Genomic DNA, 27,154 nt, shown 5'->3' on the forward strand with positions numbered 1-27,154 from the left:
CCAAGAACAGACAGGTGCTGGCAGGAGACACCCCAGTTCCCTGGCCCCTCGGGCGGCAGACGTCCCCAGATGTCCCCAGTGGGATTGCACCCCAGCTGCCCACAGCAGTGACTGCTCGCCCACACCCAGCACCCTGCGCTAGCTCCTTCCTTCCCCGCCTCTCTCCCCATCTCCCACCAGCTCTTCCTGGGATCCCCTCCCTAATCAACTACTTGCACTAAGATCCTGGCCTCAGAGCCTGCTGCTGGGGCAACTGAAATTTAGGCAAGGGACTGAGTAAGGGACCAACTGTTCCTTATAGCTGCAGCCAGTGTTTGCTGGATGGGAAGGCAGGCCCTGTATTGCAAGACCTTCCAATGTTTTTCAAAGAGAAACCAAAATCCAGACTTTCCTATGAAACCTTTCCTATGAAACCTTCATTGCCAACTCAAATTAAACAATACAGAACAAAATAAAACAGAACAAAACAAAACATGTCTGTGAGCCGGCCCTGGCCCTCGACCTGCCAGGTCAGGGCTGTTGGTGGCGGGTGGAGGAGACACAGAAAACTGTAAGCGGGGATTTGGTCAGAGGGGCTTTTTGGCAACCCGCTCAGGCGGCCTGGGTGGGGACAGGCGGGGGAGGCCCGCGGTGGGCCGGGCAGTATGGCCTGTTTACGAGACCCCAGCTGGAAGCATCTGGAAAGCCCTGCGTGGCCGCCCGTGGGCCGGGAGTAGACCCAGAGTAAACAATCAGTCCGAATGCTTTTCTAAACACGCAGACCCTGAGCTGCCTGCAGCCTCCCCAGGCTCGCCAGGCTGGGGAGAAATCCCAGGACCCCTCTGCCTGCCTGACATCTAAGCTCAGGCCCAGGAAAAACAAACTCGGGGCGGCTGGAGTGCCCCGAGGGGGCAGTCATGAGAGAGCCACTTCTAGACCCCACGCCTGTGAACTCCTTTTTAATTCTGTGCAGATGGGGAGGCTGTCTTTACAGATTTCCATCTCCCTACAATGCCCCCTTCCTTCCTCTTGCAGAGAAAACAAAATGGGTGTCTCTCGAGATTGTTTTTGCCCTATTTCACATGGTTATTTAAAGCCATCGCTTTTCTGCTGCCTTCTCAGGATTTAAATTAAGAATACAGGGTGTCGAGTACAGGCGGGTGATGTAAAATTTGGGTTCTGTGTGTTTATTGTTCTACAACCAGCCAAACCCTTCTGTGCCTCTTCTAAATTGTTTAATACGTTCAGTAGATTTTCAGTTGGAACTATATTCCGTCAGGGGGAGGAGAAGAGAAATTCCTGAAAGTGGACCTTTAATGGGCTCCCTATGAGCCACATATTTCATATATCTTTAACTCATGCAATCCTCATCATGACCCAAATAGCTGTATAGCATTGTATGATTAAGGTATCTTTTGGTTGCAAGGGACAGAAACCCACAGCAAAGGGAATTTACATGTTTGAAAAGTTCATGGTAAGGACCTCAGACATGTCTGGATCCAGGAGCTCAAATGCTGTCATGGGAATCTCTCCATCTCTTCTCTGCTCTCCTCTGTGACTGTTTCATTCTCAGTCAGGCCCTTCTCTTATGGTTGCAAAGATGGTACCCAGCAGTTCCAAGATTCCAGTCACCAAGCGACCCTGGTGGAAAGAGAATACCTCTTTCCCAAGAGTTTTAGCAAAAGTCCCATGACTGAATTTCATTGGTCCAGCCTGGGTCATGTGCCCATCCTTTGACCAATCACTATGGTTAGGCTGATTAAGGAAAGTCCCAGAATTTAGGACTTACTCCTCCAAATGGTGTGAGTCAGTTCCATAATATTGGGTTGCCCAAAAGATGTTAAGATGTTATGGAAAAACCCGAATGAACTTTTTGACCAACCCAATACTTGTGAGAAAAATCTCATTACTTTCCTAAGTCTGATGAAATTGGGATCTGATCCCCCTTACCAGGGGGGCAGGCTTTTGCCACTCAAAAGCTTGTTTCCCCAGATAGTTCCCACAAGCTTCTCCCAGATAGCCTGGTTCCATCCCGCTATAGCCCCAGGTGTAGACAATATCTCTTACCTGTGCTGCCAAATCTTCCCTTCCTAGCCCCACCCCAGGCTCTTGGAGCTGAGTTGTGCACATGACCAAGGCTGGCCGTGGTGACTGCTTCAGTAATGAGCATGTGACTTAAGCTGAGCCAAAGAGGAAATGTATTGTATGATTTCCTCTTCAATAAGAGGAAATCTCCACTAGGCTGGTGAGATGGAAGCCTGGCCTATGATGCACCATCTTTGCCAGCAGATGGTGAGAGCCCACCTAAGAATTAAGCCCCCACAAATGAAAGCAGAGTCAAGAGACAGAGACAGATTCCCAACAACCTGCCTGAGCCCCTGGATCCAGCTGTGCCTGAAGCTGTTGTACTCCTGACTTTCCAGGGACACAAAACAATACATTTTGCTTCAATGTAAGCTAATTTCAGTGGGATTCTGTTATTTGCAGCTAGATGAATCCTGACTAATGTACTAGACTTCAAAAAAACCAAGGCCCGTTGATTCTCCACTGGCCCAAGACAAACACAGCCTTCAGAATGCAAAGTTGGTCCTTGAGAGGGTTGGAGGGAGGGAAAATATCTCTCATTCTTTTGTGATGACTCAATGGCTAAAAGAAGCCCTGGTTCATTTCTCAAGCAGGTTATCCTGGCTGACAAACATTACTCATCCCAGCCCCAACCAACCCTGAGGTTGGTGTGGCCCCAGAGAACTTGCTATACTCTAGGCCTCCACAGATTTTCCACATTCATGTGAAAAGCCTGTCTGTGTCATTGCTCCTTTCTCCTCCAGCTCAGAATCCTGGGAGCTGGGTTTTCTAGAGCTCCAAGAAAACACCTTACAGAATGTCCAGCCAAATCAACACCCAAAAAATGCTTACAATGCACAAGAGGCCGCCGGAGATCTCGCCTCTACAGAGAACGCCCAAAGAAGCTGTTCTTGCCCCTTCTTACCGAGTGATGGGCTAGCACAGGACTGCAGATGCGAGGAGGCAGGTCAGTAGGGGCCAGATGAGGAACCTCTGGATGAGCCAAAGAGGCAAGACTCTTTCTGGAAGGACCTAGGGTGTACGGGAAGATTCTCAGTTGGGGAAATCAGACACGACTTCATCTTAGATTAGGTTCCCAAGAGACGGAGCCCGAGATGGGGATTTGGGTGCACGTGGCTTTCTGAGGGGGAGGTTCTCAGGAGGAGGCGGTGTCATTCCCTCTGGGCTGGAGCGGAGCATGGGTAAGGGGTGGGGGAGATGGCTGTGGTCACTGGCCGCCAACACTCAGGGCAGCTGGCACACAGCAGCCTGGTAAAGAGGATTTGGGCAGCCCCTTCCTTCCTCCTCGGGACCACACACCTGCTTTCAGGGAAGGGTTGCACCTGGCGGGGATGGGGATCCACCAGTGACGGCATAGCACAGCAGTTGAGAGCCCAGAGCCTTGGGGGCAGGCAGAGCTGGGTTCGAATCCGGGCTCTGGGACACTTCAGGCACCCATCGGGATCTGCAGAGGTGCGCAGCTCCCAGGACGAGGGCAGATGAAGCATGATCGTGTGTTAGGTGCCCCTCCATCCAGAGCCCAGCGTGTGGTGGGTGCCCCACAAGTCTCGGCTTTGTACACATTTCTGAGTGTCCCGGGCCTGAGGGCCGTGGTGGAAGTTCTGGGGTGTATGGGGGGCGCGGGGGGTCTTCCTGAGCCTTCCCGTGCCTTCCCACCACCTACAGACACTGACTGACCTTCTACGTGTGCCAGGTGTTACCAGATCCCTGGCTTTTGGGGTGTCTAAACCTTCTTTGTTGGGGATTCCTGGCTCCCCACTTTCCTTCCCACTCTCAGTCCCTCTGGGTGGAAAAGTACACTGATTGGCATGAGAATCAGGTCTGGAACACAAAACTGGAGGGGGGTGGGGTGCTTCTAACAGAGGAGCAACTCAGTAAGAGATGAAGGAGGTCTGGTCTTAGCCTTGAACCAGAATTGCTTCAAATCCTCCAATGACCCCTAAGACCCGGAGGACAAGTCCCAGCCCCTCGTAGGCCATGCTCAAGGGGGAGGCCTCGTGGGCCTCAGTGCTCACCATGGCCCCTCCTGTACCCTGGCTGCTCAGAACACCTCTCCCATCGTTCCACATGGTCCTGTCCCTGGGCCTTTGCATGTGCTGTTCTCTCTGCCTGGAAGGCCTTCCCCTCCTTCTCCAGGGCTACTGTCCTCCTGCTCTGGCCTCAGGCCTCCCCTGGCTCCAGGAAGCCTTCCCTGACCCCGGCTCCTGTGGGTGGGCCCCTCCTTCCCGTTCCCTTCCCACCTCCCCACCCTGTGCCATCTCCCTCCTTGTTCACTTGCCTCCCCAACAAGACGGAGCAGCCCAGAGGGCAGCCGTCAGCCTTGACTGACTTGGTGTTGGCTGTGCCAGATACAGTGTAGATGCTCAGGAAATGGGTGTGGCATGAAGGAATGAAAGCCAGTGAGTGGGGTGGGCAGCCCCCCCTTGGCCAGTGACTAATCAGGTGCCGCCACAAATTGTATCCACTTATGTTGCACCAAGCAACACGCTAAGCCAGTGACACTGTCCTCTAAGCTGACTTTGACAATGGTTTGTGACAGCCAAACATTCCCAGATATACTTATCTATAATATACACCCTCCCCACCAAATTAAAATTGGCCATTGCTTTGGATGCATGGATGACAGGTACCATCCCATGAGCAGAAATAGCCATGATAATAACAACCATTGCTGCTCTGGATGTACCCAGCTCGGCTAAGCATCACCTGAGCATTTTTATTATTATTTTCCCTGTTTTACATTTGTGGAAGCTGAGGCCCAACATGGTTAAAGTTACCTGCCCACAGCAGGTGGTGGAATAGGGATTAAACAGAAAACAAATGACCAGGCTACAGTGAACTGTGCACTGCGCGGGGCGGTGGTGTATCAGTTTCCTGGGGCTGCTGCAACAAATTACCACAACCTGGCTTAAAACAACAGAAATGTATTCTCTCACAGCTCTGGAAGCCAAAAGTTTGAAATCAAGGTGTTACTGGGGTTATGCTCCATCTGGAGGCTTTAGGGGTGAATCCTTCTTGCCCCTTCCAGCTTCCAGGGCTCCAGGCACTCCTCGGCGTTCGGCGGCATCACTCCCATCTCTGCCTCCGTCTTCACATGGCCTTCCCCTCTGCGTCTCTGCGCCTCAAATTCCACCTCCCCCCCATCTCCTTTCTCTTATAAAGACACCAGTCACTGGATTTAGGGCCCATCCTAAATCCAGGATGATCTCATCTCAAGATCCCTAATTTGATGACATTTGCAAAGACCCTATTTCCAAATAAGGTCACATTTACAGGTACCGGGGTTAGGATGCGGACATATCTTTTAGGGGGTTACTATCACTGCACTACAGGTGAGCAGGAACAAGCCATCAGCTGCCCCGCCTCCACGGGGCTGAGAAAGATGAGGAGGGGGGCTTGCCCAGGGAGAGGAGGAGACGGGCAGGCACAGAGATCAGCAGGGACAGAGAGGCCACCAGGCTTCATTCCCCACTGGAAACCCCATTTACAGAGGAGGAAGCAGCCAGGGAGGCTGCGAGGCCACGCAGGTCCCACTCAGGACAAATAGCTGTCTCTGACCCTGTGATCCCTGGAGCCTCTCTGGACCCTCTGGGCCAGCAACCTGGCGCATGGGGTCCCTTGGACCGGTCTGGGGAGGCCTCGCCAAGCCAGACCAGGCTGCTGGCCGGAATCCAGGTCCAAGGCAGACGCCGCCCAGGCCCTGCTTTTGGTTCTGCAAACGCCACCGGCCCTGCTCCCTCGAGGACGGAGAGTCCGGCCCCTGTCCGCATGACCATGCTGTGCCCTCAGTCCCCACCAGCGGTCGGAGTTTTCCATGCGTCTCCCCGACCCCCAAAAGGCTGAATGCCTAGAATTCTGCAGGAATTCCCACAGTGGCCCCCGCCCCCTCTGGGTCCCCAGTGAAGGAAACAAAGGCCCTCTGCGGCCTGGGGCCGTGGGTGGGGGAGGCCCAGGGCAGTCACTGGGACGGTCATTCCTGGAGGTTTGCTCTTAGACAGGAAAGGATGGCGCCACAATGGGCCCTATAGATGTTTGCTATGATTATGATATAAACACACAGGTATGTATGAGGCTACGTACCTACACGCAGGGACACATGTAGAGAGACATATGTAACCCCGAATAAAAACTCACATGCAAATAGATACACAGATACATGGGTACCTACGTGCACACACACCAAGAGGCACTCACACACACACACGTACAACAGATACACACTCACAATATAAAACTGGATGCACGTATGCCACACGCAGGCGTGCACACAAAGTGATGCTCACACACGTACACACATGCATGCACACAGACACCAAGCCACACAGGGGAACCATCCCAGCCAGCCCTGCATCTGGTTCACTTCCTTTTCAGTACTTCCCCTCCCCTCCATTGCCCAGCTGTGTATGAGACACATCTGGCCGTGGCCAGAGGCACCAGAGTCCTTCCCTGACTCTTGAGAGGCGCCTGTGTCATCTCTCAGGTTATAACATGCTGTCACACACAGGCTGGTTTCTGTCTGTCTGACCAGACACCCCACTGCTCCCTGCCCGGCCCAGAGTCTGGAATCAGGACTCTCAGCTGCACAGCCTGGGACCCTTCTCCCCGCCACCTCCCTGCACCCCCCTCTGCTGGGCCCCATTTCCCAAAGTGGGAAATGAAGCCCAGGTCCCAGCAGCCTCTGAGCCCACTCCTCTCCCCACTCCTCTCTCTGTCTCTCTCTGTCACACACACACACACTCACACACACACACACACACACACCCCAGGGAAAACAAATCACAAACCCAAACTGCAGCAGCTCCCTCCCACCTCCCTCATCCAGATTAAGGATCAGCGTCACCAGGGCGACACCTTTTGCCATCAGTGCCCAACCCCTGACCCTGTAGATTGAAACCTTTTGTCTGTGGGACCACAAGGGGCATTTCTGACCCAGGACTCCAGGCTTTTTACTCTCCCAAGGCCTGTGCTGTGGGCCGGCCCCCAGCATTGCCACACTGGGAAGAGTGGATTCGGGGCAGCAGCGCAAAGACCCTGGGTGTTTCTGGGAGAGGAAGCAGGAAGGCAGGGAAGAGCTAGACAGTGAGGCCATCCAGGCGGGGTCCCCGTCCTCCCTGAGCCTCAGTGTGCTCATCTGTAAAGGGGGTAAGAACAGCGCCATCTGCACTGGGCGTTGTTTGGGGCTGCCCAGGCTGCGCCCCTCCCCACGCTTGAAGAAATTTCCACCTTCATGGGTCTCAGTGGGAGAAAGCCCTGCTTCCCACTGGGGACCCTGAGGATGGCAGCCTGGCGTTTTGTCAGCCTCCTGGCAGCTAGGATGCGGGCACATGCCCCCGGCTGGGGCAATCAGTACACAGGTCCCAGAGTGGCACTAATGCCACTAAGAAATAGGGATGGGAGCTCCACCACAGGGAGAGGGTGGCAGGGACACCCACCCCTGGGGCCAGGCCTGCAGCCGTGGGGCAGAACCCCATCTGAAGTTTCCAGGCATGAGTTTGCTGCCCACTTTCTAGGCCGTAGTCAGCACTGGGGCTGAGTTCTCCAGTCTTCTTCCTTTTCCAAGAGATTCCTTTTGCCTTATATCAGCCGGGTCTGTTTCTGTTGCTGGCTGCTGGGTCCAGGGCTCATCACAGCCCCCTAAGACTGCTGTGGGGAGTGAGTAAAACAATCCAACGGAGGACTCAGCTCCGTCACCTGCTAGCCGGGCACCTGAGCACATCACACTCCCTCTCTGGGCCTCAGTCTCCTCAGCTGTAAGATGAGCTGATAATAGTTCTCCACCCCCTGTGACATAATAAGAAATAGACATTTGGGGCTTCCCTGGTGGCGCAGTGGTTGAGAATCTGCCTGCCAATGCAGGGGACACAGGTTTGAGCCCTGGTCTGGGAAGATCCCACACGCTGCGGAGCAACTAGGCCCGTGAGCCACAACTATTGAGCCTGCGCGTCTGGAGCCTGTGCTCCGCAACAAGAGAGGCCGTGACAGTGAGAGCCCGCGCACCGCGATGAAGAGTGGCCCCCGCTCGCCGCAACTAGAGAAAGCCCTCACACAGAAACGAAGACCCAACACAGCCATAAATAAATAAATAAATAGCCAAAAAAAAAAAAAATTCCACAACGTCTTAAAAAAAAAAAAAAAAAAAAGAAATAGATATTTGGTCTCTGCCCCCAGTTCCTGACACAGAGCTCCTAAAACCCTTGTAATCTCCTGAGTGATAGGAGAGTGTTTTGTTCTAATGAGGTGGCTCTTGGTGGGCACCCGGGGTGAGGGCTGGTCACCAAAAAGACCAAACCATGATTAGAAGCTTGGAGCTTTCAGCCTCACCCCCATCCTCAGGGAAGGGAGAAGGACTGGAGACTGAGTCAATGATCCATCATGCCTACATGATGAAGCCGCGATAAAAATCCCCAAAGTACAGGGCTCGGAGAGCTTCTGGGCTGAACACATCCATGTGCTGGGAGGGTGGTGAACCCCATCTCCATGGGGACAGAAGCTCCTGTGCTCAGGACCCTTCCAGACCTTACCCTGTGTATCTCTTTATCTGGCTGTTCACCTGTATCCTTTATCATATCCTTTCTGATAAGCTGGTAAATGCAAGTGTTCCTGAGTTTTGGGAGCCATTCCACCAAATTATCAAACCTGGGCGGGGGCTGTGAGAACCTCTGACTTTGTGGGCAAGTCAGACAGAAGTAGGGGCGCTCTGGAGAGCTCCTGTGGCTGGCACCTGAAGTGCGGGCAGTCTGCGGGACTGAGCCCTAACCTGTGGTCTGATACCCAACTCCAGGTAGGTGGTGTCAGAATTGAATTGAATTATATGATACCCGGTTGGTGTCTGGAGAATTGGAGAATTGGTTGGTGTGGAGGAAAATCCCACATATTTGGTGTCAGAAGTGTTGTGAGTAGACAGCTTTCTTTTATCCTCATGGGGATGGTGTGAGGATTAAATGAGATAATGCATACAACAAGCACTCAGGAAGAATTTGCCATGGGTAGCATTTGCCTTAACATGGTAACAGCAATGATTTATTTGGTTTTTATGAAATAAGAACTGAGTAGGGGTCCTCAAATTCAGAGAATCTGTAGATCAGGAAAGGAAAAAAATTACATTTTTGTTTTCACTAGCCTGTAACTGAAATTTAGTATCTAACTTCAATTCCTGAGGTAGCAACATCCATGGACCTGTGACTTTGTCACCAACAAGAATCGCAAGTATTTTTATCTCCCATGACTGTCATATATATGACATAGCTGGCTTCTTTTGTAACCTTTGTGGGGTTTTTTTTGCATTGAAAAAGACTATTCTGAATATTAAACTTAGTTATTAAAATACATGCCAAAAAATACATGCCAAAGTGTTTAAAGGGACGGGTACTGATGTTAGCAAATTATTTTGAAATTTATCAAAAAATAAAATAAAATGGCTAGATAGAGTTATAGATGGATGGAAAGACAGAGAGATGGAGGAATGGAGAGATGGAGGGATGGATGGATGGATGAAGGGATGGAGGGATGGATGGATGAAGGGATGGAGAGAGGGGTAGAGGGATGGATGGAGAGAGGGATGGAGGGATGAAGGGATGGATGGATGAATAGATGAGTAGAGGGCTGGCTGGATGGATGGATGAAAAGATGAGTAGAGGGATGGAGGGATGAGGAATGGATAGATATAACAACATGCTATCTGGGTGTTCACTGCTCAAGTCTTTCAACTTTTCTGTATGTTTGAACATTTTCACAATAAAATGTTGGGGGAAAGATTTCTAAAAGAGAGAAAAGGATGAAACCGAGAAAGAAAAAGACATTCAAAGCCTGAAGAAAGAAAGAAGACTCATCTTAAAGATCATCTTTATCATTGAGTCCTTATCAAAGTCAGAGTATATATAGAGAAGAAAATGAACAAAAGAAGCACCAAAAGCAGATACATAATGCAGGACTTAAGTAACTATAACATTAAGGGGGAGAAATTAAGTTTTCCCTATAAAGAAAGTTCAATGTCAAGGCTGTATTGTCCATGTGATGCCCACTGGCCACCTGTGACCACTGAGCAGTTGAAATACAACTGGTCAGATCTGAGATGTGCTGTAAAATATACACCGGATTTTGAAGACTTAGTACCAAAAAAAGAGAATGGAAAATAGCTCTGGAATATTTTAAAATATTGATTACATGTTGAAATGTTAATATTTTGGATATATCAGATTAAATAAAATATATTGTTAAAATTAATTTCCCCTGCATCTTTTTTTTTTTTTTAATGCAGCTATAAGAAAATTAAGATGACATATGTGGCTAAATTAGTTATATTTCTACTGGGTAAGACTGGTTTAAAGAAGTGTCCACTGTGAAAATTCTGAGTTTACCAAGCTGCATGCATTTCTCTTACACTTCTAGAATTATTCTTCTTCTTTCAGTGGTTGACCAGACATGGATATGCCAAGGGAATAATTGTTGCCCTTTGCTTACCTTTGGGGGAGTACCTGCTTTTTCCATTTTTCTTGTGGTCTGTACCTCTGGGAGATACGATGTCAAACTAGTGTTTAAGATATTTGGAAATAAAATAAAATCTTTATAAAATAAAAATATTTTTTAGGACTTCCCTGGTGGCGCAGTGGTTAAGAATCTGCCTGCCAATGCATGGGGACATAGGTTCGAGCCCTGGTGGGAAGATCCCACATGCCGCGGAGCAACTAAGACTGTGTGCCACAACTACTGAGCCTGCGCTCTAGAACCCGTGAGCCACAACTACTGAGCCTGCGTGCCACAACTACTGAAGCCCGCGCGCCTAGAGCCCATGCTCTGCATCAAGAGAAGCCACCGCAATGAGAAGGCCGCGCACTGCAAAGAAGAGTAGCCCCAGCTCGCCGCAACTAGAGGAAGCCCGTGTGCAGCAACAAAGACCCAACGCAGCCAAAAATAAAAATAAATAAATACATAAAAAGAAAATTTTAAAAATATATATTTTTTAGAAGAAATATCCAGTCTTAAATCAACAGAAATAAATTCAGGTACACCTTTCAGAACAAAACAAAGGATATTTTTGGAAGGGGTGCCTGGACCCCAGAAGGGTCCTCAGTGAATCAGGATGTCCCAGCTGGGTCCCCTGCCCTCCAGCCCTTTGAGAATCACGTGGTTTCTGACCATGACCTTCCTGTTTTCAGATGATTCTGCCACAAACAGATGGTAATCACAAAAACATGAGGCACCATGTGACAGTCGCCTGGCCCTTCTTGTGGGCAGTGGCCCCTGCCCTGACTGGGGCAGGCACAAGGTTTGGTCCCTCTGGGCCCTGCTCCAGAGTAAGGAGACCTCGGGAGGAATCTGGCCAAAGTGACAGTGGCTCCATCCTCTGGCCAGAGAGTGGCATGGAGCTAAGTCAGGGTCTGAGCACACTGGATATTTACCCCAAAGGCAGCTTGGGAGGGGGGATACCTGGGCTCTGGGAGGTGGGGCCAGGCAGGGCCAGCTGTCACTATCGTCAGCAACTTATTGCGAGGCATTTCCTGGATTGGGGCTCCTCTTGTACTGCTCACCTCTCCAAGCCTGAGCCTTTCTCTTCCTTATTAACATATTTTAAGCATGTTCCAGGTGCTGTCACCAGACAAACATCATCTCATTTCATCCCTACTCATCCTTGAAGAAGGAGCTATCATAACATTTCCTAATTCACTGATAAGAAAACTGAAGCACAGAGAAGTTAAGTGACTGGTCGAAAGTCACACAGCTCAGGACCCATAGTCTTGACAACCACTCTGTGCTGCCTCTTTGAGGAAGGGCCAGAAACCCAGGTGCTCCATTCCAATAAACAAATTCCTACCAGAGAGGGTACAGTACTGCTCACCAGCATCTCTACCCAGGAGAGCTGCTCCTCCCCCAGGTGCCCCACGTCCTCAGGGCATCACCACCCACCAGTCACCCAGCCAGACACTCAAGCCTGACAATGCTTCCTCCACAGTCATAAGTGTCTCTGGCGTCAGGCCCTTTCTCTCCAACCCTTCCCTTCACTATCAACTGTGTGATCTGAGGCAAGTCACTTGACTTCTCTGTGCCTCAGTTTCCCCACCTGTAAAATGGGGATAATGATAGGTCTATCTCATAGAATCATCATGAGGTCAAAGTGATTTTTAAAATTTTTTATTTATTTGTTTATTTTGGCTGCATCGCACAGCTTGTGGGATCTCAGTTACCCAACTGGGGATTGAACCCGGACTATGGGTGAAAGCCCAGAATCCTAATCACTAGGCCACCAGGGAACTCCCACAGTGATTTTTAAATTAAGAAACACACACACGCACACAACATTGTAAATCAACTGTACCCCAATAAAAGTTAAAAAAAAACAAAAACCAAAAAACAAACAAAAAAACCCCACATTGTAAAGCCAACTATACCCCAATAAAAATTAAGAACACACACATACACACACACACATTTATATATATATATATAGGGGCTTATCATGACACCTGGCACACAGTAAGAGCTCAACACTATTTAACTATCATAATTATCATCTGCATCCAGAGCTCAGCACAGTGGATGGGACACCAGAGACCCCACAGCAGATGTCTGGGAGGCCAGAGATGGTTTCCTGGGAAATGCAATCATGTCCCTCCCCAGCCAGGGGTCCTGTGGTGCTGTCCCCACAAGCCCAAGCATGAAGCACGCGAACTCCTCAGGCGGTCTCGTGAGTCCCAGCTGATGGCACCTACCCTCTCCTGCCCACAGAGCTCCCTCCAGCGACCTGCTGCTCCCCTGCCCTCCTCCCCCCTCCCACCCCCCATGCCCTGCACAGCCAGCTCCTTCCCATGCTTCAGGGCTCAGCCCACATCAGTGCCTCCCTGCCCCAGGTCACAGCACATGGCTCTTCTCCCTCTGGGCCCCACAATTTGTCAGTTTGGACCTGCTTGTCTGTTGACTGTCCCCCCACTGGAATGTCCGGGCTGTAAGGACCGGGACCTCGTCAGGTGCTCACAGCTGGATCCCCCAGCAGGCACAGCTGGCAGGTGCGTCAACAAGTGTTTGTGGAATGACCAAATGCTGGAATCAGTGGAAGGAACAAATGGGGTCTGGTCCCAACGCTCATTTTGCAGCCTGGGAAGCCAGAGCGGAGATGAGGTGACTTCACGGGTCACATACACAGTGGGTGGCAGAGCCAGGCTGAGGTTATTATTATGAAATATTTCATAAGGACAAGGGGGCACATGCCATGCAGACAGAGCTCTGGATGACTTCCTCTTTGATTTGCCACCAGCCCTGGTGACACAGGCAGCTGAAGGCTCCATGAATCACTGCCCTTCATCCCAATCACGGTCACCCCTGTGCCAGTGGAGGGACTGGCTGCGAGGTCTTTTCATTCGATGCTGGGATGGGGGCTCAGGATGGCCCCTCTGGCAGGTCACAAGAACCCCCCATGGGATGGGAAATCACGTCTTAACAGCTGAGTCACAGCCAGGGTGTAGAACGGCATCGCTGGTAAGCGTGACTCCATGACATCCACTCCAAACTCATCCCAGCCTGTTTCTCCCCTCCACACAGCTCGGCTGTATTCAAGTCGGCTCACTGGCAAGATACTGCCACGGAGGAAGGAAGCAAGCCCAGAGAGGACAGAGCTGGTTTGGGGTGGGCAGCCTGGACCCTTGCCCCTTGCGGAGGGAGAGAACCAGGTCATGATACCCAGAAGAGCCAGGCCCGCTAGGTGTCTATTGTGCTGAGTCCTCACCTCCACCCTCGTGAAATGGGCAGAACTGTTATCTCCACTTCACGGATGCAGAAACAGGGCTCAGAGAGGTTGAGGGCTTTGCCCAGGGTCACACAGCTGGCCAGAATTACCTCGGGGCTGGAACTGCAGAGCCTTACACGCAGCGTTCCAGCTGATCGCAATCCACACTCCACCACGCGCCAAGTGTTTAGAACACGTCACTGCCTTTCGTTTTTTTTACAACAAACCTATGAGCTACGTGCTATTGTTAGCCCTGTTTTACAGAGGAGGGAACTGAGGCTTGGATAAGGGAGACCATTTGCACAGAGTCCACAGTCGGGGGCTGACAGGGGTGGGATTCGAACCCAGTGCATCTCCAGGGCGCATGAGCTTCCCTCTGCACCTGACCTCCTCCTTCATCAGCGACTCTTGGCTTCTGCACAGTTGGTCAGGAGCAGGCGGGCTGACCCACACTGTGACCTCTGGGCCAAGGACATGGGTCTGCAACCACCTTCCTGCCCCAGGGCTGCTTTCCCAGGCCTCCGGCTCTCCCAGCATTTGTGTAACTGGTCATTTTATTCACTTGTATGGCCTCCTGCCTTGGCCCTGCCTGATCCCCCATCCCCAGGAGCCCCTTTGAAAGAGTAAACGGAGCTGGAATGAGGGACTGACGCTGAGGGATGGACAGATAGCCAGACAGCCTGGAGGCAGATGAGGACACAGCCAAGGGACCCAGACAACTACGGTGAGTGTGAGAAAGCAGGTGATATACACGTGAAATGCTGGCGACAGATGTGAGCAAGGCAGATAAAGGAACCTGGGTCACTGCGGAGCAGAACAGAAATAAAAATGCTGATTTATCACCAGCTGGACACGGCCCCCTGGAGGCCAAGTGTGTGACTTTTAAAGAAATACCCTGAAAAATGGGTCTGGCTCAGCCGAGAGCCTTGGAATCCTTTTTCTTTTTTCTAATAGCCGAGATATAATTCACATACCATACAGTTCACCCATTCAGAGTGTACATTTCAATGATTTTTAGTGTATTCAGAGTTGTGCAAACATCACACAGTCAATTTTAGAACATTTTCATCACCTCAGAAAGAAACCGCGTACCTTTTATTATCACCTCCCTGTTCCTTGTGCCCGCTCCCCATAGCCTTAAGCACCCACTAATCTTTTTGTCTCTATAGATTTGCCTATTCTGGACATTTCCTATGAGTGGAATCATGTACTTTGGGGCCTTTTGTGTCTTTAGCATCATGTTGTCAAGGTTCACCCATGTTGTAGCACGTATCAGTACTTCATTTCTTGGGGAGGGATAAATTAGGAGTTTGGGATTAACAGATACACACTACTATATATAAAATAGATAACCAACAGGGACCTACTGTATATACAGGGAATTCTATTCAATAGAATTGTAATAACCTAAAATGGAAAAGAATCTGAAGAAGAATATAGATATATATAGGTATAACTGGATATATATAGAATATATATAGGTCACTTTGCTGTACACCTAAAACTAACACAAAATTGTAAATCAACTATACTTCAATAAAAAAATAAAAATAAAATACTTCATTTCTTTTTATTGACCAGTAACATTTCGTGGTACAGATACACCACATTTTGTTTATCTACTCATCCGGCTGACTGACATCTGGGTTGGTCCCTCCTTTTGGTATTATGAATAATGCCGCTACGAACCTCCCTGTACAAATTTCTGTGTGTTTCTACTTCTCTTGGGTCCACACCTAGGAGTGGAAGTGCTGGTCATATGGGAAAGAACCTTGGAATCTTCTTCCAGATTCAGAGATCCTCCATAAACACATAGGCAAGAAATTCTACAAATAATCCCAGCACATCTTATGCAGGCTTCCTGCATGCCAGGTCCTGTTCTATATTCACTTGCAGAATCTTCACAGCAATCTACTGATGAGACACTAGTATTATCTCAACGGTACAGACAAAGAAACCGAGGCACCACTCTGCCTGGCTCCCGAGAAACTGCTCTTAGCACGAGACCAGGACAAGGTTTGTGATGGGTGAGAGCAAGACCAAGGGCACCCGTGAGTCACACTCCAAGGACCTGAAGGAGTGGCTTCCCCTCCCTTCCTGGTGTGACCCCAAGGGACAAGCATCTCCCCCGGGGAGGAGCCCACTGAGGGCCCCCAGGCCTAGCCACACCCCTCCATCCTGGCTGAGACTTTTCGAAGGAGGGGCAGGGGTGGGCTGGGGGAGATCTTTCCTCTGCCATCAGCGAATCTGACCACTTCCCTCTCCCCCCCACGTCAGGACAACAGTCACAAACTCGGTCCAGAAGCATTTAGTGAGCACTTACTACATGCCAGGCACTGTGCTGTGCACAGAAGATCCTGCCAGGGGCAAAACAGACACAACCCCTGGAGCTGACACTCTAGGCGGGAGAAAGACAATACACTGCATAACGATAAATATATACGGCCCCCCATAGTAGCGGGTCCCTCCTGGCAACCGATGCACGCACCCCTCCTCTGTGGCAGAACAAAGGACCCCATTCCCTCCCCACAGCGGACGGGTACAGCAGTGGGGTTGGCCAGGTGCCACGTGACGCACACGCACACTTAAGCAGGGCAAAGGGGCACACACTGGGTCTGAAACAGGAACGACATCCTCACACGAGGCGATGAGGCTGAGGGGTCTCTTTAGTTCCTGGTAAGGAAGTGTTCTAGGCCCAAGGCCATTCTATGAGGCCAAGTCCAGGTTAAAAGACTGCACACCCCAGACCCCTTCCCAGCACGAGGCAATGCAGATCAAACCCAAACATCTTCTACAGCTGGAGGGAAACGTAGAGATGAGCTTAGTTCAGGGTTTCTCGGTATCAGCCATAGTGACATCTGGGGCTGGAGAACCCTCTGCTGGGGAGGGCTGTCCCATGCACTGTCGGGTGTCAGCAGCACCTCTGCATTCTACCCAGTAGATAACGGCAGCGCTCCCCACCCTGCAGCGGCAACAGCCATCCAAGTCTTCGGGGTTACAATCACCACCCCCACCCGTTGAGAACCACTGATCTAGATAGACCCTGTCCAATTACAGATGGGGAAACGGAGGCCGAGACAGGTTAAAGAATCAGAACAGCTGCCACAGACTGGGCATCTACCTGGTGCTGACCCGACGCCAAGGGCTCTAGACGTTATCATCTTGAATCCTCGGCACCATCCTAGGAGGGAGGCATTACCACCTCCCTTTCACACATGCAGAATCTGAAGCTCAGAGAGGCCAAGGGACTTTCCCTGGGCCACACAGCAGGTGAGTGGCCATCAGAGCCAGGCATCCTTGACTTGGGGCCCAAGCAGCCGCCTCCATGAGCTGAAGGTGAGCTTCACTGAGGGAGTTTTGATAAACAGGCAACAGCTGCTGGCAAATTCTTTAATTCCATCTGTTGACATGTCTGTCATCAACTGCAAACATCTGTGGGTTTCCACCAGGGTCCGCTTGACTCCTTCCCATCCCCGTGGTCTGTCAGGCATGCGCAGAATGACAGGTTTCCGAGCTGATGGGCCACCTTTGGCCCGTATTATCCCGGGTCTCAGTGGGCAGGTGGCCTTGGTGAATACATAACCATCTGTCATAATAAAATCATAAGCTGTCAGAGCTGGATGCAGCCTCAGAACGTACCTGATTCAGCACCTGTGTTCTCCAGGCAGGAACTGGGGGCCCGGGGGTGAGGGGAATACCATGCTCAAGGTTACACAGGGAGCTGGGGCGGGGCCAGAAGGAGGACCAGCTGAGATAGAATGCACATACCGTACAATTCACTCTCTCACAGCGTACAGTTCAATGGTTTTGAGTATATTCCTAGAACTGTGCAACCATCCTCACAATCCATTTGAGAATATTCTCATCACCCTTCCCAAAACCATTGGCAATCACCCCACCCCACCCTCGTTTTCCCCCAACTCTCCAAGCCCCTGACAACCACTAATTTCTGTCTTTATGGATTTGCCTATTCTGAATGTTTCATGTAAATGGAATCATACAGTCTCTGGTCTTTGGTGACTAGCTTCTTTCACTTCGCATAATGTTTTCAAGATTTATCCGTGTTTTTAACAGGGCTGCATTCCTCTTAAAGGCTGAATAATATTCCATTGTATGGATAGACCGCATTCTGTGTGTCTGTTCATCCACTGATGGACATTTCCATTGTTGCCACTAGACTGTTTTCTTGGTAACTCCCATTGATTGAGAGCTTCCTATGTGCCAGCCTGAGCACCTGACTTGCAGACAGATCACACAGCCCTGGAGGAGGCAAAATTGTTCCCATTTCACAGTCAGGGAAACCGAGGCTCAGAGGAGCCAAGGGATCAGCTCAAGGCTCCAAATCAGAGGTGTTCTCAGAGGTCCCAAACTGGCAGCCTGGGGGCCAACGTGAAGCGCACTCTGGTTTGGCCTGAAAAGCATTTCATAGTTGCTTGAATTAGCTGCAAACATTTGAAACTTCAGGGTTTTTTGTGTTAAAAAAAAAAAAATGGATTTCTAGCTTCTCTTGAAAAAAATAATAAAAATCGCACGATCTAGCCACACAGGGCCTGTCTTTCCCTTTCCAGGAGTTTAGAGACAGCTGCTGAGAGATCTGCTGTCCCCTCAGGACAGGCCTGTGCTCTCTCCCATCCCCCGGCCCACCTGCTGGGTTAGGGTGACCCACCATCCAGCTTGCCCAGGACTGTCCCAGTTTTAAAACTGAAGGTGCAGGGCCCAGGAAACCCCTCAGTCCTAGGCAGGCGGGATGGCTGATCACCCTACTGGCCCAGAAGCCCCATCGCCTGCCAACCCTGCCATCCATCACTCCCCCCAAGATCCTTACACTATACGTCACACATCAGCTTTGGTCCAGTGTCTGGTGTTCTCAGCTATGGTTTCCTTCTACCATTTCTCCCCCTGCCCACATTCTCCAGGCCCCAATTTCTCATGCGTCCTGGGCAAAATGAGAAATATAAAGAGTCTGAATTCTTCATTAACCTGGACTTACTCCATTTCGACTCTTGTCCATTCTGAGACGGAGGCCTTCCTGCTGTTATGAACCTCCTTGCTTTTATGAAACAATAGGGGAAGGGAGGTCGTTGGGGAGGTTTTTAATGTCTTCATTAGGTAAAATAAAAAGTTAGCCATCTCATGTCCAACTGCAATTTTTTAAAATAAACTTTAAATTTTAGAATAGTTTTAGATTTAGAGAAAAATTGTGAAAGGAGCACAGAGAATTCCATACTCTCACATCCAGCTTCCCCTGTTATTAACATTGATACATTATTATTTACTAAAGTCTGTGCTTTATTCAGATTTCCTTAGTTTTTTTCCTGAAGTCTTTTTTCTGTTCCAGGATCCCATCCAGGACACCACATTACATGTAGGTTCCTCTGGGCTGTGACAGTTTCTCAGACTTTCCTGGTTTTTGATCACCTTGACACTTTTCAGGAATATTTGTCAAGTCCCTCAACTGGGATTTGTCTGATGGTTTTCTCATGATTAGAATGGGGTTGTGGGACTTCCCTGGCCCTCGGACTTCCCTGGCCATCCAGCGGTTAAGACTCCACTTCTACTGCAGGGGGCACGGGTTGGATCCCTGGTCGGGGAACTCAGATCCCGCATGCCGTGCGGGTTGTGTATTTTGGGAGGAAGACCCCAGAGGTGAAAGGCCATTTTCACCACCATCATATCAAGGGTACGTGCCCTGAAAATGACCTACCACGGTTGGTGGTGACCTTGATCACCTGGCTGATCAAGGTAAATAATTTGGAATTCTTTTGTGTGGGAAATTCATCTCTCCTCCAAATTAAAAAAACTATCATATATATATATATATATATATTTTTAACTTTCTATCAGCAAAGCCCTAATCCTGGCTTCACCACTGCAGGCTCCAGCTGGCCATATGGGATTTGCCAGAGAGAGACAGAGCCCCCTCTGTGTGCCAGGTCTATGTGGGATTTTTATTTCACATAAAAGGGTGCTTTCTGGCAAAATGGGGCTCAGCCTCCCCAATTTACAGAAGAGGCTCAGAGAGGCGAGTGGGGCCCCAGGTCACACGCTGTGAGTGGCAGCTGCTGGGTCTGAACCCACTTCTCACCTCCCTCCCCAGCCACCCCTGAGCTGGCTTGCTAAAGCTAACTGCTGTCGAGCAGGAAGACACCCAGGCCACGGAGGCGGGGAAATTATACCAGCCTGGATCCCCCGCTCTCAACCCACGGGGCCCCACCCACCCGCGGGGAGACATCACCGGCGCGGACCTTCAGCTGCCGCTGCTCCGGAAACCTGGAGTTAGAAAATGGAAAAGGTCTGGAGATGAACCGCAGGACGCCCCAGCCAGAAGGGCGCCACCTGGCGTCGCCCCTCCCCCAGCGCCCTTTATACGGGGCCTGGTGGGCGCACACCCACTGGGAGAAGCCTGAACATATCTTTAAGGGAGTCTTGGCTCACTCCCCGGACCACATCCTGAGGCTCATCTTCATCATCCCCCTGCCTCCTAGCGGGGCTGGGCTGGGCAGTGGTGAAACCTGGGGGGCTACTCCTGAAGGAAAGTCTGGGAGTCCTGGACCCCACTCTTGGCCTCTAAGGTCCCCCTGGTGCCCTGGGAAATGCAGCTCAGGTTCCCCGGCAGGAGCACTGGACTGGGGGGTATCCTGAGAGGCTGATCCACCCCTTGGGAGAGCCCTCCCTGCTCTCTGGGCCTGGGGGTCCTCCTCTGTAAATTGGGGGTAAGAGCTGACTCCCCGGGAGCTGCCCAGTCCCCTGCTTCCAACCCGGACGCAGCTGGCCCAGCCGCCTCTGACGGGCGCCTCGCGGCCTCCGTGGCGCGTCCCCTGCTCTCTGCCACCCCCTGCAGGTCATGTGTGGGAGGGCAACTTGGCTGAAAGCACCCAGAAGGAGACGAGAACTAGTTTTCTAGACCGGCATTCCTGGGTTCCCATCCCGGCTCTACCACCTGCTAATGGAACCTCAAGTGTGCCACTGAACCCCTCAAAACTTAACCCAATGCTTTGTCATTTATAAAATGCATATAAACAGGTGAGGAGGACATCTAGGCGTCTCTGTGGTAACATTTGCCCAGGAAATTATTGCCTCCAGCCTTGTCCACTCTGCATCCTCAATGCTGTTGTGTCCACCCACCCATCTCTGCCCGGGCTGGGCCTTCAGCCTCTCTCCTGAATCACTGCCTAGGCCTTCAAGTGGCCTCCAGTCTCCACTTTAATCCACCCTCCTAACTCCAGCCAGGGTTCTCTTTCTAAAACACTGATCTCATGAGTAACTCTCCTGCTTGCAATACTCAGTGGTCCTCTATCGATAAAGTCACACCCTTCACAGCATTCAAAACCTTTTCCCTCATATCTGTCAGAATGGCTATTATCAAAAAGACAAGAGCTAACAAGGGCTGGCGAGGATGTGGAGGAAAGCGAACTCTAGTGCATAGTTGGTGGGAATGCAACTTGGCTCAGCCACTATAGAAAACAGTATGCAGGCTCCTCAAAAAATTAAAAATCTAAATACCATATGATCCAGCAATTCCACTCCTGGGTATATATCCTAAGGAAATTAAACCACTATCTTGAAATGATATCTGCATGTTCATTGCAGCGTTACTTACAGTAGCCAAGACATGGAAACCACTGAAGTGTCCATCAATGGACGAATGGATAAAGAAAATGTGGTATACATATACAACAGAATAGTACTCAGCCATAAAAAAGAATGAAATCTTGCCATTTGTTACAACATGGATGGACCTTGAGGGCATTATGCTGAGTGAAATAAGTCAGACAAAGAAAGAAAAATACTGTATGATCTCACTTTATATGTGCAATCTAAAAAAGCCGAATGATACAGAAAACAGATTGGTGATTGCCAGAGGCCAGGCGGGCAGGTAGGACTGCGGAGGCATGAAATGGGTGAAGGGGGTCAAAAGGTACAAACTTCCAGTTATAAGGTAAATAAGTTCTGGGAATATAACATACAGCTTGGTGATTATAGTTAACAATAATGTATTGTATAGTTGAAAGCTGCTAAGAGAGGAGATCTTAAAAGTTCTCATCACAAGAAAAAAAAATGTAACTATGCGAGGTGATGAATGTTAACTAAACTTATTGTGGTGTCATTTTACAATATATACATATATCAAATCATTATGTTGTATGCCTGGAACTAATACAATATTACACGTCAATTGTATCACAAAAAAACCCCAAAAAACAAAAAACAAAAAACCTGTTAGACCTGGGCCCTGTCTTGTCTCTGATCCAATCATTTACCATTTCTTTTTCCATCCTGGGCTCCTGCATATGAATCCACTGGCACCCTCTGTACCCCCTCACCCTATGGTGATTCCCAAATCTGGGCCTTTGCATGTGCTATTCCTGCTGCTGGAAGACATTGCCTGTATCTCTGTCCACTATTTGTCATTCAGGATACAGCTCAAATGTCCCCACTGCTAAAAAGCCTTCTTTCCTTCCCACTCCCTGCCCTGCCCTGCCCAGAGAAGAGTGGGTCCCTCCTTTGACTTGTCCTTCAGGCATCTGCTCGGGATCCACCTCCTCCAGGAAGCCATCCCTGACCACCCCATACCCCCAAGGTCTTGAGTTGGGATAGCGTGGCTTTGGTCTGTCTGACCTTGGGGACTGAGTGCTGTGAGGTCAGGGGCTGTGTCTGAGTACTCGGGTATCCCTGGCACCCAACCACTGCCCGGCATGGAGGAAGAAGTCAGCTGGGGTTTGGTGGATGGATGAATAAATAAATGAATGAATGAACGAAAGAATTTGGACAAGCAAGTTGGAACTGGTGATCACAAGGAAGGGTTCTTGAGTGCTACTTGGAGGACCCCTTGGCTTCATGGGAGGTAGAAATGGCTTTGCTCTGACACAGATCATGGCTCCCTGGACCCCATCTAAGCCTGTTTCTCCACAGGCAAACTTGGGAAAATATTAAGCCATTGCCCAGGTGGTTATAAGGATTGACTGGGATCACATTGCTCTTGGTTTATAGCCTGGACCCCGAAAGCCTTATGTCAAAGCTCATGGGACCTTTAGGTGTTTAGCCTTCACGATGGGATTCTAGGAGGGAGTGTCCAGGACACACAGTGCCCGAAGTCTCCAGTGCCCACCCTCCACCCCCTCCACCCCCTCCACCCCCCACTGGGCCCTCTGTGCCTAACACTGGCCTCCAGTCTGCTCTTCCAGCTGAGCCCCAGGCAGGCTTTTCCAGGGTCTGGGCTTTAGCCTCTCTCGGCCCCTCAGTCTCTGCAATCCTCCCTGCATCCCTGCTCCCCAGTGACATCCATCAGCGTCTGGCCAGCTGTTGTCCAGAGCAGCCACTTCCGACCAGACCCCCCATCCATCACCGCAGCCCAGGGGACTTCAGCCCAGCTGCAGCCAACAGCCCCAGCACCCACCCCGGGGCTGGGGTTCCCGGCAGCCTCTCTGCTTAACCCCAATTCTGGAAATGGACAGCAGCTGGGTGGGGGCAGGTAGGGGAGACCCTCCACTCCAGCTGTTAGGGGGGGACACCCCTACAACTGACCTGCTGACAGAGGCCTTTTGCAGGCCACCCAGTCAAAGGGAATTAGGAGCCTTATTTTCACAGCAGCAATGACAGCTGACCTCTATTGAGTGTTTACTGTGTGTTCAGACCCTCTGCCAAGCGCATTCCCTGCCTCTGCTAATTTAATCATCAAAACAAAACAAAACAAAAACAACCCATGAGGGGGGACTTCCCTGGCGGTCCAGTGGTTAAGACGTTGCCTTCCAATGCAGGGGGTGCGGGTTTGACCCCTGGCCGGGGAGCTAAGATCCCACATGTCTCGCAGCCAAAAAACCAAAACATAAAACAGAAGCAATAGCGTAACAAATTCAATAAAGACTTTAAAAACGGTCCACATCAAAAAAACAAACAAACAAACACAAGCCATGAGGTTGGTTCTGTTATCATCCCACTTCATATGTGGGGAGACGGAGGTTCAGAGAGATGCTGTGACTTGCCCACAGTCACGCGGCGGGGAAGTGCCACAGCTGGGACTCAGACCCAGACTGAGCGATTCTGGAATCCACGCGCCTTCTACCCTACACAGGTGCCTGAGTGGAAGTATATGGAAGACACAGGGAAATAAGGACCGGGGTGGAGGGGAAAGAGGGATTCCTGCTCAGAGAGGCATTCCTTGGGAGCTTTGAGAGATGGGCAAGATGCGGGTGGGCAGAGGACTGAGGGGGATGTGTGCTTAGCAGGGGGAGCACCGTGAGCAACGGCGTGGAGGTGGGAGCCTGAACCACTATCAGCGCAAAAGAGCGAGAGTCAGCGAGATACGCAAGACACACACACAGTGTGAGGCTTGTAGGTGATGTGGATGTGTGTGAATGGCTGCATTTGTTAGTGATTGTGACTGTGTGTGTGTGTGTGTGTGTGTGTGTGTGTGGAAAATTATGAAAGGCTTTGAAATGGGCAAAAAAGATGACTGGTGTCTTGCCTAGTGCACCCTTCTGGGTTATCTTGGCCTTTCATCATCTTCAAGGTATTTCACAAGATGTAGAAAACCGATTGTAATGCAAATTATTCTCCTCCATAGAAATGTAAATTACTTGCATCCGGTAGAGACACAATTGTTTTTTGCCCTGCGCACACTGACCAGTTTTGCACCTATTTGTAAGTTCATTTCAGCGCTCCTAATTGCCTGCGTTTGTGTGTGTGTGTGTGTGTGTGTGTATATGTGTGCGTGCGTTTTTTAATCCTCCTTTGAATTGGCTGTAACATCTTACTAGTTCCCTCATAAATTCATGAGTCAAATAAAATCTTTGACATATGTTCAAAGATTTTATATTTGTATAAGAGTCCTGAGTTTCCCTTCTTAAAAAGATGTTCCTTTACCAGTGCCCATGTGCCTGTCCGCTCAGGGGCTGCAAAGCCTGCACACCCCCTGCCCCCTGTCCTGGCGCCCCTCAGGCTCTGGCCTGTCCAGCTGACCACAGACAGTATCCCCCGCTGTGGGATGCCCAGACCAATCATGGTTCTTGTGACATTAGTCAGCACTTACTACACGCCCAGCACTGGACTGAGCAATTTAAATGTCTGAGATCGATTCTTTCTCCCAACACTGCTGTGAGGCAGGTGGTCTCATCACCCCCATTTGACAGATGGGGAAAATGAGGATCAGAGAGGTGAAAAAGTCAGCTAGAGAGGAAGTGCCAAGGTCAGGATTTGAACCTCAGCCATCTGACTCCCATGCCCATGGGTTCCTCCACTATCTACAAGTGAGTGGGTTTCTCTAGCTGCTCCAGCTCAGAGAAGGTTGGAACAAGGGCTCCCAAAGGCTGAGCCCCAGCCCTGCCACAGAGCAGTAGGGGAGGCTGTTCCTCAGTGGGGAGCACCTACTATGTGCCAGGCCCCAGCCAGGCACTTCACATGCACACTCCTACAGTGTCCTCACCATAGTGAGGCAGCTCCTGCCTCATCCCCATTGGACAGAGGAGGAAACAGGCTCAGAGACGTTAAGCAACTTGTCCAAGGTCACAGAGCAGAGCTGGGATTTGAACCCAGGTCAGTGTGTCTCCCAAGTCTGGGCCAGGTTCAGTCTGCCTTCCCCCGGCCTGCAGGGGGGTCACTTATCCCAGCTGGGGTTCAGAGGGGACTGCAGTCAGCAGTGGTGGACATTGGTCCCCTCCCCGACCTGCTTCCTGCCTGGGAGATACAGACAGTCCCTTCAGAAGGAGCTGGAGTTGGGAGTGCCAGGTGTGACAGACCCACCCTGCCCCCTTCTCCAAGAACAGTCTGGGGCCTCCCAATCAGCTGAAATTGGAGCTTCGCTGCTGTCTGCATGCTCCTCCATACCTCAGCCTCAGTTCCCACACCCTGAATCCTGCTCCCTCCACCATGCACAAAGGGTAGCTCACTTGTTAAACCACACAGCACAAGGTTAAAAAGAGCCCCGCGGTGCTTCCTGTCTCAGTAAGTGGCACCTCCACCCACACACGAGCACAGCTGTTATGCACGCCCATAGCACCATGAACTCCTGGGTAACATGTATCACAGTTATGACTGAAAATCCCACGAGGTCCTTTCAGTTTTGCTGTGAACCTGAAACTGCTTCAAAAAATTAAAGTCTTAAGAGACAGTTGTTGTTTTTTTTTAATCCCATGAGAGTACCTAAGAATCTGTCCCCAAAATACAAATCCATGTATGCACAAGGTTTTGTTGTTGTCACTGCAGCACTAATAGTATCAGCAAAGAGTGGAAACAATACAAACATGTACCAAGAGGAAACTGGTTGAATAAAATGGACATCCACATAAGAGAGCGCTACACAGCTGTGAAAAGGAACAAAGATGCTCTCTTAATCCTGCACTGGAATGATCTCCAGGATATATGATTAAGTGAAAAAAGCAAAAATAAAATCCAAGGAGCAGAACTGTGTATGCAAAGTATTCTATCTTCTGAATATGTGTGGGGTGTGTATACATTTGCTTATATTTTCAAAAAGAAACAATGGAAGGATAAAGCAGAAGCTAACAAAAGTTGTTACCTATGGGGAGAGAGGTAATTAGCGAAAGGGAAAGATGTGGAAGCTGGATTTCACTGAGTGTATCTGGTTTTAGAGTATGTAGTTTGTAAATGCAAACTTACAAAATTGTAAAGCCAAGACAAAAAAAGCAATTCCTTAAAATAAAAATACCCAACAGAAATGAGTAAACCTGACTAAATGTCAACTTGGCAAACACACTAAGAAGGATTATTGGAAGTGACTTTAAAACAGCATTTTGATTGTACATCCCTAGTGGGCTTTAACCTAAGGACCACAGAATCACAAAGAAACAGGAGCACAACGAAATCTTCAACAGCACTCAGTCATCTTACAGGTAGTGACTATATTGGTATTATTAGGTTGAAACTGTCTGCTTTATAACATAGGATAAAGAAGATAAGAAATTGGATTAATATTGTTAGGAACAAAGATTTTCTGTGTAAAAATAAAAAAAGAGATACATAAAATCAAATAAGTTAACTGAAAACCTTGTAATCTTATATGTGAATGATAATTATCATTGTCTCCAGCTTTAAGCCTAGATGCAATGATAACCCAGTGGGAATGAGCATCCCTAATGTCTAGATTGTGATTCCTAACTCCCATTTATTGACAAAAGGAACAGGGCTCCTCTGAGAAACAGCTGATTCCGGGTAGAAAATGCATGAGATGAATCTGGGACATGGCATCCATAAATCAAGAAAACTGTCAAAGACTACAGAGGTCATGTCGAAAGGACGCAGGATGCAGGGGGAAGGGACTCCCGTTTACTTGTGCTGGGCACGGTTCTAAGCACTTTACAAGTATTAACTCACCCTTAGGAAAATTGCTTAACATCGTTTAATCCTCACAATAAGCTT

General features: G+C 49.9%; 1 protein-coding gene across 3 annotated transcripts in view; it reads right to left on the bottom strand.

Annotated features, from left to right (window-relative positions):
- LITAF (lipopolysaccharide induced TNF factor) overlaps nucleotides 1-27,154 on the bottom strand; it is a 109,235-nt gene that overhangs the window by 60,355 nt on the left and 21,726 nt on the right. Inside the window, exon 3 of one of the 3 annotated variants that reach the window (XM_082359766.1) lies at nucleotides 2,969-3,075. The exons of 1 other annotated variant lie outside the window; for it this stretch is intronic. Coding sequence is in view for 1 of the 2 variants with exons in the window: in XM_082359763.1 (XP_082215889.1) it covers nucleotides 16,902-16,941 (40 nt within the window). In the remaining variant the exon portion in view is untranslated. Of the gene's footprint in view, nucleotides 1-2,968; nucleotides 3,076-16,901; nucleotides 17,367-27,154 lie in introns of all 3 variants that reach the window. One more of the 3 variants, XM_082359763.1, reaches the window with a different exon arrangement.

Source organism: Balaenoptera borealis, assembly GCF_965194805.1.
Source record: "Balaenoptera borealis genome assembly, chromosome: 16".
NCBI lineage: Eukaryota > Metazoa > Chordata > Mammalia > Artiodactyla > Balaenopteridae > Balaenoptera > Balaenoptera borealis.